General features: G+C 39.7%; 1 protein-coding gene across 2 annotated transcripts in view; it reads right to left on the bottom strand.

Annotated features, from left to right (window-relative positions):
• Window positions 1-3799: 3799 nt before the first annotated feature.
• The window catches only part of ksr1a (kinase suppressor of ras 1a), a 36136-nt gene continuing 28858 nt past the window's right edge, over window positions 3800-11077 (bottom strand). For both annotated transcript variants that reach the window (XM_074673002.1, XM_074673003.1), the window contains 8 exons: window positions 8940-9233; window positions 8670-8866; window positions 8489-8585; window positions 8212-8345; window positions 7802-7933; window positions 7560-7695; window positions 7264-7397; window positions 3800-5445 (listed from right to left, as the gene is read on the bottom strand). In XM_074673002.1, the coding sequence (XP_074529103.1) occupies window positions 5439-5445; window positions 7264-7397; window positions 7560-7695; window positions 7802-7933; window positions 8212-8345; window positions 8489-8585; window positions 8670-8866; window positions 8940-9233 (1131 nt within the window). In that variant the 3' untranslated portion in view covers window positions 3800-5438. The remainder of the gene's footprint in view (window positions 5446-7263; window positions 7398-7559; window positions 7696-7801; window positions 7934-8211; window positions 8346-8488; window positions 8586-8669; window positions 8867-8939; window positions 9234-11077) is intronic.

Raw genomic sequence — 11077 nt, 5'->3', positions numbered from 1 at the left:
TTTCATTTATTTTTCTTTGGGTTTATGATTATGTTTTGATACCACTTCCCAAATCATTCAGTCCACTCCTCCATACTCCTCCAGGACACTTTCACCTGCTGATGCAGTTTAACAAATAATCATGTTATCTGCAAAATGACGGTGTTGTTCCACAAAATAGGTGCCTCTTGAAAAGTGACGATAAACAGATGAGGCCTGAGAATGGAGCCTTTGGGAACTCCTTGTGTGTTGTTTGTTCACCCAGATTTTCACATGGCAATAGAGACAATGAAGGGGGAAAAAAGTTGAATTCTTGAGTTTTTATTCTTAGTTGTTACATGTGTCATGACAGATGCATGGGTTCAGATAAAATGAGATCAAGAAAGGAAATGTGTGCCACTGCCAAGGTATTATAAATATGACTGAAAACACTTCCCCGGATAGGAGATGACATCTTGTGCGAAGGACAAAAATAGGAACCAGAATCTGTAGAGACCACACCATTCTTCTGATAAAAAACAACAACAACAACAAAAATAAAACTTTAATAATACAGAATCAGAGGGGTGGCATGTCACCCCAGCTATTTAGAAAATAGAAATCAGTTTGTCCAAATAAACAATGTAAATTCTGAAATCCATAACTTAACATGTGGCATGCCTCAGGGGTCTGTTTTGGGACCAAAACTGTTTATTCCATATATGAATGATATGAATGATGCAAAATTGACAAAATGTATTTTGTTAGCCAGAGCGGCTGTCTACCAAAACAGTGGTCATCCCTTAGGTTGGTAGAGACCAGCAGAACAGTTTTTTTTTAATTGGTATGAGGCAGGCACGCTGAGTTATAAAAATTCATTGACTTCTCTTAATCATAATGAAACTTTTCAGATTGATGAATGATTCAAGACCATCCAGTCATGCTCCTTTTATGGCACTATGAATATAGTACCATAAAATGGTGGTGTCACTTTTGGAGGGATGTCATGTTGTCCATCTTTCATCAGCTTTTGTCCTTAATCTGCTTGCACTGAGTTGAATAATTTGAAGAAATTCTTCCTGGGCTCGAGCTTCTGTGGTAAACCTGAAGTTAGCAGAGGCACACTATGACATTTTCAGTGCCAGTTTTGTTGCAGCTTTTATCACCACATCCGTTTTTTAATTCTAAAGTTGATTGGGATATCTCTATAAGGGAAGGTGAGGGGTGACTGATGAGGAAAACATTTGGTGACCTTGCTGGCCTTATCAGCCTTGTCAGCCAGAGCAGGAGAGAGCCAATCTCTCTATTTGCTGTCCTCTTTATCAGCAAGGTTAGTGTTAGAAAATGTGTTTGGTTGGGTTGGAGGCGGACAGCGTGGCAGTGATCAGGGGGGTGAATTTAATGTCAGCATTACCCAGCTCTTCCATTTTATCAGCGAATCCCAAAAGAGGTGAGGAAGGGCAAGGAGAGGAGATTGAAGGGAGAAGGAATTAGGAGACTGATAAATGAGCTTTTCGTCACCACACTTAGATCAGGCTGTGATGTGTTGTCTTTGTGGCACAGAGGTTGATGTGTAGCAAGGTGAATCATCATGGGTCAGGCTGTTCGCTTTCAGATTTAACTTGCCGTCTGCTTTGGTGGAGACCATCTGCAATAAAAAGATTCCTGCAGAAACCCAACAACACAAGATCTCTTAGTTTGACATGTGAAGCTAAGGCTGAGGTGCTCTCAAGCTGTACTCCTCAGAACATCCAGCAGAGTGACTCTAATGCTAAAAAAAAAGTCTGTTTGAAGCCAGATTAAAAAATCGGCTATATTGATACACTTGTTGAGGGTGTGGGTCGAAAGTTTAAACACAAATGGCCTTAAATGACAAGGCTGTGAAGTCACGGATAATACGTCCAGCTCTAAAAGTTTGCAATGACCTCCTTTTGAGAAAAGATGCTGGTGACTCTCTATCCTGGTTCTCCTTGACCTAACTGCTGCATTTGATATAATAGATCACAGTTTACTGATTGACAGGCTGGGGAAATTGGCTGGTTTCAGTAAAGTGGCCTTAAAATTGTTTAGTTTTTATCTGAAAAATCCATCCTTTGTTGTGTCATCTGCAGGGCCTTTCTTTTACAGCTAATCTAATGTATGAGGTTCCGCAGGATTCTGTTTTGGGCCCTGCTCTCTTTTCTTTTTCTATGCTCCCCCTTGGTTACATTATCTGAAAATATACTATCCACTATCATTGCTATGCTGATGACACACAACTTTCCATTCCAGTTAAACTTGATGCTCATGCAAGCATCAAGTGTCTCACTAACTGTCTAGGGGAGATAAAATCAAGGATGTTGGATAACTTTTTAAAACTTAATGAAACCAAAACTGAAATAACTGTTTTTGGCCCCTAACGAATGAAGAGCTCATCATTGATAATCTTGGTACCCTTTTACAGCATGTTAAACTCTTAGCCAGAAACCTGGGTGTAATTTTTGATCAGGACTTGCACTTTGAGCCACATGTAAAAAAGGTTGTTTAGTCAAGGCCCAGCCTGCAACCCACGAATGTTACAAATTATCCCCCAAAATGATGAAGTTGTTAAATGAAACCTTAAACCTCTGTTCACATCGTTCAATCATCTTGTCTTACAGAAAAAGAGAAATTAAGAAATAAATCTTCATTAAAAAAATCTAATTACTGTCTGCTTTGGTTGCCATAAAGCAAGAAAGCACTTACTGTGTCTGATAGTTCAGTTATGAAAACAGCCCCCACTCCTCCCACTTCCAAATGCTGGTCATGTGATCCAGTACCAGTTGGAGTCAAAGAGCTTTTGGTTGCGGCGCATCATCAGTCAGGATACAAGGTTCTTTCTTCTCTGCTGGTTTGATACCGGAATACAAAAACCATGATGCATCATTACTGAAAACAGGTTTCAAATGCTGAATTCAGATTGTAGGCATTATTATGCCGACAGCTTACAGGGCCCATGTCTTAAACTTTGTTAGGATCAACACTAAAAAAAAAAAAAACAATTTTCCTAAGAACCATGGATGAATAAAAAGTAAGATTCACTAATGCAGGCACATTGAGTCAGAAGTGTTGGACCTACAGATTTTTAACAATGTGACATGCTGGTATGCATAAAACTCTTTATTGCAAGTGTTGCTTTTACAGATTTAGGCATTTTGGATGATAAAATCCATTGTAATAAGTGCACAGATCTGAGTGACAGCTGCTTATTTTTCTGTAACATTCTCCATCATTATGTAGTTTAAAGGTGAAAAAATAAATAAAAAGCATAAATCTGCTCCATTGCAAGAAGTAAGATAAGATGAAGTTCATGTTCATCTTGTGAGGATACATGTAAGGAGCTAACTACCAAACATTGAATACCTGCGCCACCTAGAGGTGCAACTGGGACACTGACAGCACATAAAATCTCACCCTACATTTGTAGCAATGTAAGGGACATCACTTCATCTGAAAAGGGCTTTGATGGAATTTAGCTTTTTAGTTTCTCCAGGAAACTGAACTGGAATTTTTTTCTTTGCAATTTGCAGCCTTTTTTTTTTTTTTTTTACAAGAAACATCTTTTTTTGTATCCTAATATGTTCAAATAAGACATTTTTTTGACTCAGGTGACTGCAGATCTTAAGTCCAAGAAATGCAAGCTTTTATGCAATCTATTCAAGAGCCTTGCAAGTTCACTTTACTCAGAAACAGTGGTGCACAGATTTTTTACAACACCAAAAAATAGAAAAAAAACAACACAAAAAAACCTCTTTAAAGTAAGAGGCAGGCATTAATGTAGAGACAGTGAAAGGACAGCCTGATTTTAACATGACAAGCCTCATTTTATTGTCCTTCATGGATGAAAACAGAAACTGCGTGTACAGAATGGTAGTCACATGCAATACAAAAATATGAATTTTACAGTAACATAAAAAAACATGTATCGGCCCATTCTAAAAAATTTTACAGCTTTTATACAGTACTTTATACATGGAAAAAATATAAATATATATATACATATCTGTCATAGCCACAGCAGTACCTATTCAAAAATGTTGTGATGTCATTTACATATAAAATGTTTGTACAAATATTAGAAGAATCAGGATCATTAAATAATGTATTTACATTACATACCCTTGGATTTGCAACATGCCATTTAGTCAGTATGTCACAACAACCAACCCAACATATTCCAACACAGGACGCTCACCAAGCTGTGTGTGCACCCACCCACCCACCCACCCACACACACGCACGCACACACACTCACACACACTCACACACACAACACATAAATACAAGCACACCAACTGAAGCCGGCAACTACAAACTGTTTACACAAGCGCGCACAAGAGGTAATGTCTTGGGAAGATATAGGACACTTTGCACCAGGTTCCTGATTTATCTTTTTGTTGCGCAGAGAATAAAGTCACTCCCCCTCCTCCTCCTCTTTAAAGACGAGTCTGTTTAACTCATAAATTCTATAAGGTGCACTTTACACGCAATGGATGGATATTATTATCGTTATTAAAAAATATTGAATCATAAATAATCAGTATTATCCCACTCCTGTGTGGTTTGTGAAGGATGAAGGGAATAATTCACCTGTTTCTTTTCATTTCATGTCATTTAACGTACAAAAGTCCACATCAGTGCCCTGTTCTGACATGTATCTGACCTACAGTGGCTCTAACAAGTTATACTTCAAAAAGACAACACACAAAGTGAGCAGATCACGCTGTCCAGGCCTCTGAGACCCTCTGAAGGAGAGAAAAACACTGCAAATATGACTACTTAAAACCAAAACTAACAACTGAAAAGGATTTCATGATTCATTTTCTTTCAACAATGGCAAAGTGCATATTGTGTCTAGACACGGGCTGGTACGCACATGTCATCTCACACACATTTTAAAAACAGAGAGAGGAGCAGAGAGGCAGTGGGTTTGAGAACATCACTCAAGCAGCCTGTCAACCGTGTGTCGCCCCCTCAGGGGGAAACATGGATACATAAATGAAGTGGTCCATTTGAAAGGGGGTCCGTTTTATGTCCAGCAGTGCGTGTGTGTGTGAGTGTCTGTGTGTATTCTAGAGAAAAAAAAAGGAGCTGTGTGGTCCGTGCACCAGCGTGAACAGCTACATCACAGCAGCACAGAGCAGGTGAGTAGGCCATCAGCAGGCACAGAGCCAAGTTTCTCCACAAGCCTCAGAGTCCCACACGACGTCACACAACAAAACCAAGAAGAAGGCAAAGAGATATTAAAGGTGGGAAAGCCTCACTCCTCCGATTCTTCCTCTCTCTTTCCAACAAGACACACGCAACGGTTAGACATGGAAGATCAGACTGGTGATTAGTTGAAGCAGTGTCTGTTGCAGGCAGAGGCAATGCTTTGATCAATCCTGTAAGAGTTAAGGATACAGGAGCATGCAAGGCAGACCCAGGCTTTGTTTTGCATTGCTTATGATTCAGAGTGACTGCTACAACCTAGATTAGAAAAAAAGAGACAAAGGAAAGAGGGAAGAGAGCAAACACAGAGAAAAGACAAATGTTAGACGGTTAGTGAAAGTAGAACAGCTAGTGGAGAAAGCAGCAAGATATTACGAAGGTAGATCAGCTAGCGGTCACTGGTCAGTGTGATACGTCAGACCACAAGTCACAACAGGACTCATCAGTTATTTGGTGGTCGAATAAAAAGTATCTGATGCATTTCTGATTCTTAGAGTTAGCTCTTGTAACATGGAGACATCTTTTCACAGATTACTGTAGATGGGAGCTGGTTTATCACTGTAGCAGTGTGCATTCTGCTTAAGCGGCAACCTCTGGTCTGAAAAGATGAAGCATGTGTTGAGATGCTAAAAACTGCAATTCTTTGAGATTTCTCTTGAGGCTGGCTGCAGAAACACAGGTAACTACATACACACCGATCAGTTTTCAATGTTTCATCAGTGGTTCTGCCTGCTTTTGCTCTCCACACAGACTATTTTTCCTGAGTACACCTAAGCCTGCTCAAACATGATTGGTCAGTTTCACTCTATTCAAACTATCAATGTACTACAAACAGAAACCAGAACACTTCACGTGCTGACATTGCAGACCCCTGAGAACAGATTCTTCATTTTTATTTACAGTAGAAAAAAAATAGTTGGCTGCTATGTACTGGTGTGTACAGGTTAAGACAAAAAAATAGATGCTTGTGGTCTCAGAGGTGTATGGAATCCAAATGATGAGCAGGAAGTTACAAAAAAAAGCAGAAAACGTGGCGTGAGAGTGAAGCTATGAATGGAGATGGCATGTCACATAAAGGAAAGGAGAAGCTGCTCCAGGTGAAGATAAAAGAGGAAGAAGTGGACAGTTACCACACACTGATGAAAGTGACAACATGACAGTCCAAAAGCTTAGAACGCTAATAATGATTTATCATGATCTGTAACACAACGACAGCCAGTAAAAGGAATGTTTGAAAGATATGTTTACAGGATAAACTTCTGCACTGCAAAAACTGAAATCTAATCAAGTGTCTTTAACTCGTTTTAAGTAAAATTGTCTGATTATACACGATATGAGCCACACTCAACTTAGTAGTCAAGAAAAATGTTTTATTTTACATTATTTTAAGATAAAGGTAAGATAAGGTCTGAATTGCTTGTAACAAGTAAAAAAAATCTGCCAATTGAACAAGAAAAATTGGCTTGAAACAAATATATTTTCTCTTGTTCCAACTTCAAATAAGAAATTTTTCTGGACTGGTCAGATGGATGTGGCTCATATTTAGTCTAAAAAGACATTTTTTATTGAAAATAAGAAAAATTTACTTGATAAGATTTCAGTTTTTTTGCAGTGTGTGAGGATCTGAAGCAGCAAACTAACCATCCAACCACAACGTGTAACAGTATGTTAGACTTTCATCTGTAAAAACATTTAATTTCAGTCATGCGACTGTTCACTTTAGTGTAAAATAAATAAATTAAACCCAAAACATTCACATTTATTCCTAAAAACTGTAACGTTCCCTTTTTATTACTGATAACGTGTAAGACGAGCTGTGGTGACAGAATGTATCTAGGTCACATGTGACGATGACAAGAAAAAAACATTACACCTATTTATGGTGTTCCCAGATATATAAAAGAGTTTCAAGAGATGTTTTATAAATAAGACTTTGTAACCCTTAAACTTATTCCTCAGTGTGATTACTGACAAATCAAAGTACCACGAAGAACCAGAGCAGAAACAATCAGCAGTCTTTTCTTTGTTTTCGCACATCAAGTGTCTCCACATCGTCCTTCCTTCAGGGATACCTACTCTGCAGACTTCCAGAAATGTCCGGGGTGGGACAGCCTGCGGTTGAGTTTGGGAAGCTTCTCCAGCATGTCGGCCAGCTGGGTGAAGGTGGGCCTTTCTCTCAGGTCATACGCCCAGCAGGCAGACAGGATCTCCTGAGACACAAAAGCAGTGATCCATGCACTTATTGATCAATCTACAACATTTCCTGACACCTCAGTGTCTCTGCATCGCTAGAGCACATTTGATTATTTGTTAAACAGGCAGAATCAACACCATGCATTTCTCTGAACGGCTGTGCTTCAGTTTGAACTCACAGTGACCTCCTTGCCAAGGCTGATCTCCGCCAAGACCTTTTTTATGCCCTCTCCACTCCCCACCTGCCAGATGGTTGCTTCCACAGGCTGGTTGGTGATCGGCCAGTCCCTAGCCTGAAGCTCATACCAAATGGTGCTTTTAAGGAGAAGATAAAGTTCATTTAAAAGGTTGAATCTCTTGGTTAAGTAATGATACAGGTCTCACACATAAAAAAAAATTTGTGTCAGTGTGCAGGACTTACCCAAATGCGTAAACATCAGCTGAGGTTGAAAAAGGAAGGCGGTCCTCGTTGTTACCTGGGCTCATCCTGCGCACAATCTCTGGGGCCAGGTAACAGATCCAGCCGTGTGGAAGTTTGAGTTTGTTCTCACGCCTGGCCACAAAAACAGAAAAAAGGAGAGGAATCTGAGTTAAATGATGCAGTAACTGGAGGAAAAAAATGGACTTAATTTCAGCTTTTAAAACCAAAGGAATTCAGTCTCGACAAGCAGAGTAGCTGGAGAGTAGAGAGATGCCTGCAGAGCTGCAGCCCACTTTGAACCCTGAGCAATTATTACAAATAACTGAACGTCCCCAGGTAATAGTGGGGCAGCGTGAACAACCCTTCAACTGAGATTGTGTATTTAAGGCTGCGTGAGTGGTGACACTTACCTCCCTTCCTGAACAACTCCAGAGATCCCAAACAGCCCGAAGTCTGTGATCACCACTTTATTGGTGTCGTGAAAAACGTTCTTGGACTTCAAGTCTTTGTGAACGATGCCTTTGGCGTGCAGATAGCCCATTCCCTGGGATGGAAAACAAAGAGGGAGAGCTCATGAAGTGATGTATATCACACTAGAGAACATCATATAACCACCGTACAGCTATGTTAAAGTACTGACTGAATGTTATATTTTTTTTAAACATTACAAAATGAGAAAAAAAATACCTTTACAATCTCCTGAGCGATTTGTCTCGTCTTATTAATGTCCAAAGTGTTCTTAGTGTCTCTAACCACTGAGTACAGCGTCCTCCCTTTACAGAAGCTGCAAAGACAGGGTAAAGAGTTAGCCTGGAAACAAAACCGTCACCACTCTTTCACATTTTGTGTGTGATGTTTCTGCTCTCACCTGGTGATGATGGCGAGGTGTGGCGGAGCCATGCAAGCCCCCATGAAGAGGACCACATTCTCATGCCGGGTCTGTCTGTAGTTCATCACCTCCTTTTTGAAGAGTTTGAGATGGTCCTGGTTGTTCCCATCGATTTCAAGGAGCCTGATGGCCACCTCCCCGTGCCATCGGCCCTTATGCACTTTGCCCCAGCGGCCCTGCACGAACAGAGAACAACCTCAGCCAAAAATACAACACATGCTTTACAAATGTCTTGGTCAGATTTCTCACCTTTCCGATCAGTTCTCCCAGATCCAGCTGCTCAAAGGGGATGTCCCACTCCTGCAGGTAAACGCTGGTCTGGCTCGGCTTGCGGGAAATCGGGCCTTTCCACTGGTTTCCCCGAGAGCTGGGCAGATCATCCAGCTCATCACCGTCCATCTCACCATCTGAGCCAACATTCATTCTTATATCCTCTTCATCATCCTCATCTTCTCCTTCATCTTCATTCTCCTCATCCTCTTCTTCATTGTCATCCTCTGCTTCAGGGTCTTCATCTTCAACCTCAATTTCTTCTTCTCCCTCCTACAAGAGAGGGATTTTTAATCTGCTGTTCAAACAAAGGAGAAAACTACAGAAATAAAGTGGGGTAAGTTGGAAAATTCAGAATTAGAAAAATCTTTCAACTGATACGAGATCAAAACTGTGGATCCTGCATCTGCACCTTTCTGTGATCATGTATTCAGTCTTCTGGGGATTGAATCATCATGAATTGTGCTGCTACTTTTCAATATTTTCTGTAATAGGGGCCAGTGTTGAATAAGGAGTGTTTTTTTTGGTCTCCAGCTTTGGGTTGTCTGCGTCTCAGTTGTAATAAAGGGATATTTTGATCTCTCCTGGTTAAATTAATAACATCGCAGTCCCACCATCAACACAACCAAGCAGGTTCCAATAAACAAATGTCAAGAGGAGCAGTGATTTTTGGCTCATGCCAGGCCACAAAAAAACTGTAACCCCAGTTTTTTAATATCACAGAAATTGCTACCATCATATTACAGTTCTTGCAAAAAATAACCAGACGTCCCAAATTACCATAATGGATATACTGGGTGGTGAAAAGCTGCGAGTTCTTTTGACCCATGTTACTGCTTTGACTGCTCATTTTCAAAACTCATTTTGACGCCAAAATAAACATTTATTTAGATGTTCCACTGCCCTGCTGATCTGGGTCAACTTTACCACTTACAGCTTTGTCAAAGGTTAACAGGCTATTTAGCATTGCACATCACCAGACCGGGGCTTCCAAAGGTAGTTTATACTTATTATTCAGTAAGCCCCATGATGGCTTTATAAACCTGCAGTCCTTCATGTAATTATAAAATAGAATAGAATAGAATGAAATAGAATAGAATAGAATAGAATAGAATAGAATACAAAATGTAATCAAGAAAACAAAAGTACAAAAGTATATAAACTTAATTTAACTTAAAGTATGTATAGTAAGTAAACCGGTAATCTACCTGGAAAGGAACAATTACAATTTGGTGTTTGTGATGCAAAAAAAGTGTACAAAACATTTTGTTTAGTTATAGCTATAACTACATAGGTAAAATGCACTTTGTGTAGTGCATAGCTCAGTTTGTCTGTTTGCTGTTCTTTGTGTTTTACACACTTCCAGTTTGCAAGATGTCTCTGAAACTTCAAAAAAAAAAAAACCTCTTTGAGAATATTTTTTTTAAACCACTATGATGGTCTCTATTACCCTGAGGTAGAAGTTTTTCTTTTAAACAGACATCATCTTCAAGATGTACATGTAGATTGACAACTGAAGCAGCATTTAGCTCCATTCCTCAATCATCATTCTTTAAAATCTGAATAAAAACTGTGCAGCTTGAAAATGTCTGGCTGTATCATTACTGTTTGTCATGACTCCATCATGAATTCTGACAGGATCGCAACTAATTCAGAGCAATCAGTGTTTTGGAGTCAAGGTAAGCCTGCTCCTCAGAGACCTTCAGCTGATTGTGCAAGTGAGGGTTGCGGTTATGACAGTACTTAAAACATGAAGAGAGTCATTTCTAGTTGTTTTTTTGATTAAAATGTAAAATGAAACCCATCAGATATGTCTTTAAGGCCGAGTTAAAGGCAGTCTTCAGAGGTGCACTCAGTTTACAGTCACCGGTTTACAGGGTTACACTTTACACTAACACACCAACAGCGTGTTGGGCTCTGAACTATCAAATGTGATTTTTGTATCCAAACCCACCTCACCAGGTTTAACTGCACGTAGGCAATATTAGGTAATACAGGTTTTGCGCTGAGGTTACAACCAAAAGATGAAACTTAAGACTCAAGATGGAGAGTATACAAATGAAAGGTTAAATTACAAACAGTAGTTTTCTGTTTGTCAAACAGGACACGGGTCTTAT

The sequence above is a fragment of the Halichoeres trimaculatus genome, unplaced genomic scaffold (genome assembly GCF_033239565.1).
Source record: "Halichoeres trimaculatus isolate MK-OKI-2021-1 unplaced genomic scaffold, fHalTri1.1 fHalTri1_scaffold_6, whole genome shotgun sequence".
Lineage (NCBI taxonomy): Eukaryota > Metazoa > Chordata > Actinopteri > Labriformes > Labridae > Halichoeres > Halichoeres trimaculatus.
This window is presented reverse-complemented; position numbering and strand designations above follow the sequence as displayed.